General features: G+C 39.6%; 1 protein-coding gene across 1 annotated transcript in view; it reads left to right on the plus strand.

Annotated features, from left to right (window-relative positions):
• Positions 1 to 884, plus strand: part of LOC127751273 (spastin homolog) — a 10,579-nt gene that overhangs the window by 6,786 nt on the left and 2,909 nt on the right. Inside the window, exons 3-7 of the mRNA XM_052274539.1 lie at positions 5 to 36; positions 125 to 267; positions 336 to 450; positions 531 to 575; positions 648 to 836. Coding sequence (XP_052130499.1) covers positions 5 to 36; positions 125 to 267; positions 336 to 450; positions 531 to 575; positions 648 to 836 — 524 coding nt within the window. The remainder of the gene's footprint in view (positions 1 to 4; positions 37 to 124; positions 268 to 335; positions 451 to 530; positions 576 to 647; positions 837 to 884) is intronic.

Consider the following 884-nt stretch of genomic DNA (forward strand, 5'->3'; position numbering starts at 1 on the left):
AAAGGGTTATCTCTACGCCCAAAAGGTGGATCACAAGTAAGGGTGTTGAATGTAACATCTAACTAATTTATTGATTTATTCTTCAATCCGTCGTTAATGTGCAATCTTTTCTTTTGTGTTTTAGAACAGTAAACGCCTTGAGGACGAAATTGAGGCAATGCTGGGAGATAATGGCAGCCCAAATAACTCAGCTGATGAGGGACCTTACTCTCCTAGTGAGGAAGATGGACGGTCTGCCTCATCCAAGAAGTCTGCTGCTGGTCTTAAGTGAGAGTCCATTTCATTCATTTACTGTTATGTTAGATGTTAAAGTTCTAATTTTGATAACTTTTCAGGAAGGAACATCAGTATAAGAGGATTGTAAATAACAATCAAATTGAGTCTTCACCTTCACCCAAGAAGAAGCAGAAAACAGTAACTGCTGGTTCTCTTTCACTCCGTGGAAGAAACGTAAGTTCTATTACCCCATTCTTGCCAGTCTATACCCTGACATTCATAATTATTGAAAACAAAACTTTTCCCATCAGCAGAAATCTTCACCTAGAACAACCAGGTCAAGGAATAATGCAAGCAATGTAAGTATACGCCTTGTTTTTGCACATAAGATGTACAACAATTCAGGTTTGTAATGTTCTGAGCTATTTCAGTCTCGAAAGCAGGGTCCTTTAGATGAGGCTTCGGATCAGTCCAGCGAGGAAGAAGCCATGCAGACTAGGTCTGCTGCTTCTGCTAAACCACCTGCATTCTGTAAGTGCTACATAACTAATGAGGTGGCGGAAAAACTAAAATTGCCGTGTCCTAAGATTCTAGATCTAATTTTTTCCCTTACAATGCCAGTAATGCATTCGTCAAGCTGTTATTTTGTTAATCCTCTTCTCTTCGTG

This window comes from Frankliniella occidentalis, unplaced genomic scaffold (assembly GCF_000697945.3).
Source record: "Frankliniella occidentalis isolate FOCC.00 unplaced genomic scaffold, Focc_3.1 Scaffold406, whole genome shotgun sequence".
In the NCBI taxonomy this organism is placed as follows: domain Eukaryota; kingdom Metazoa; phylum Arthropoda; class Insecta; order Thysanoptera; family Thripidae; genus Frankliniella; species Frankliniella occidentalis.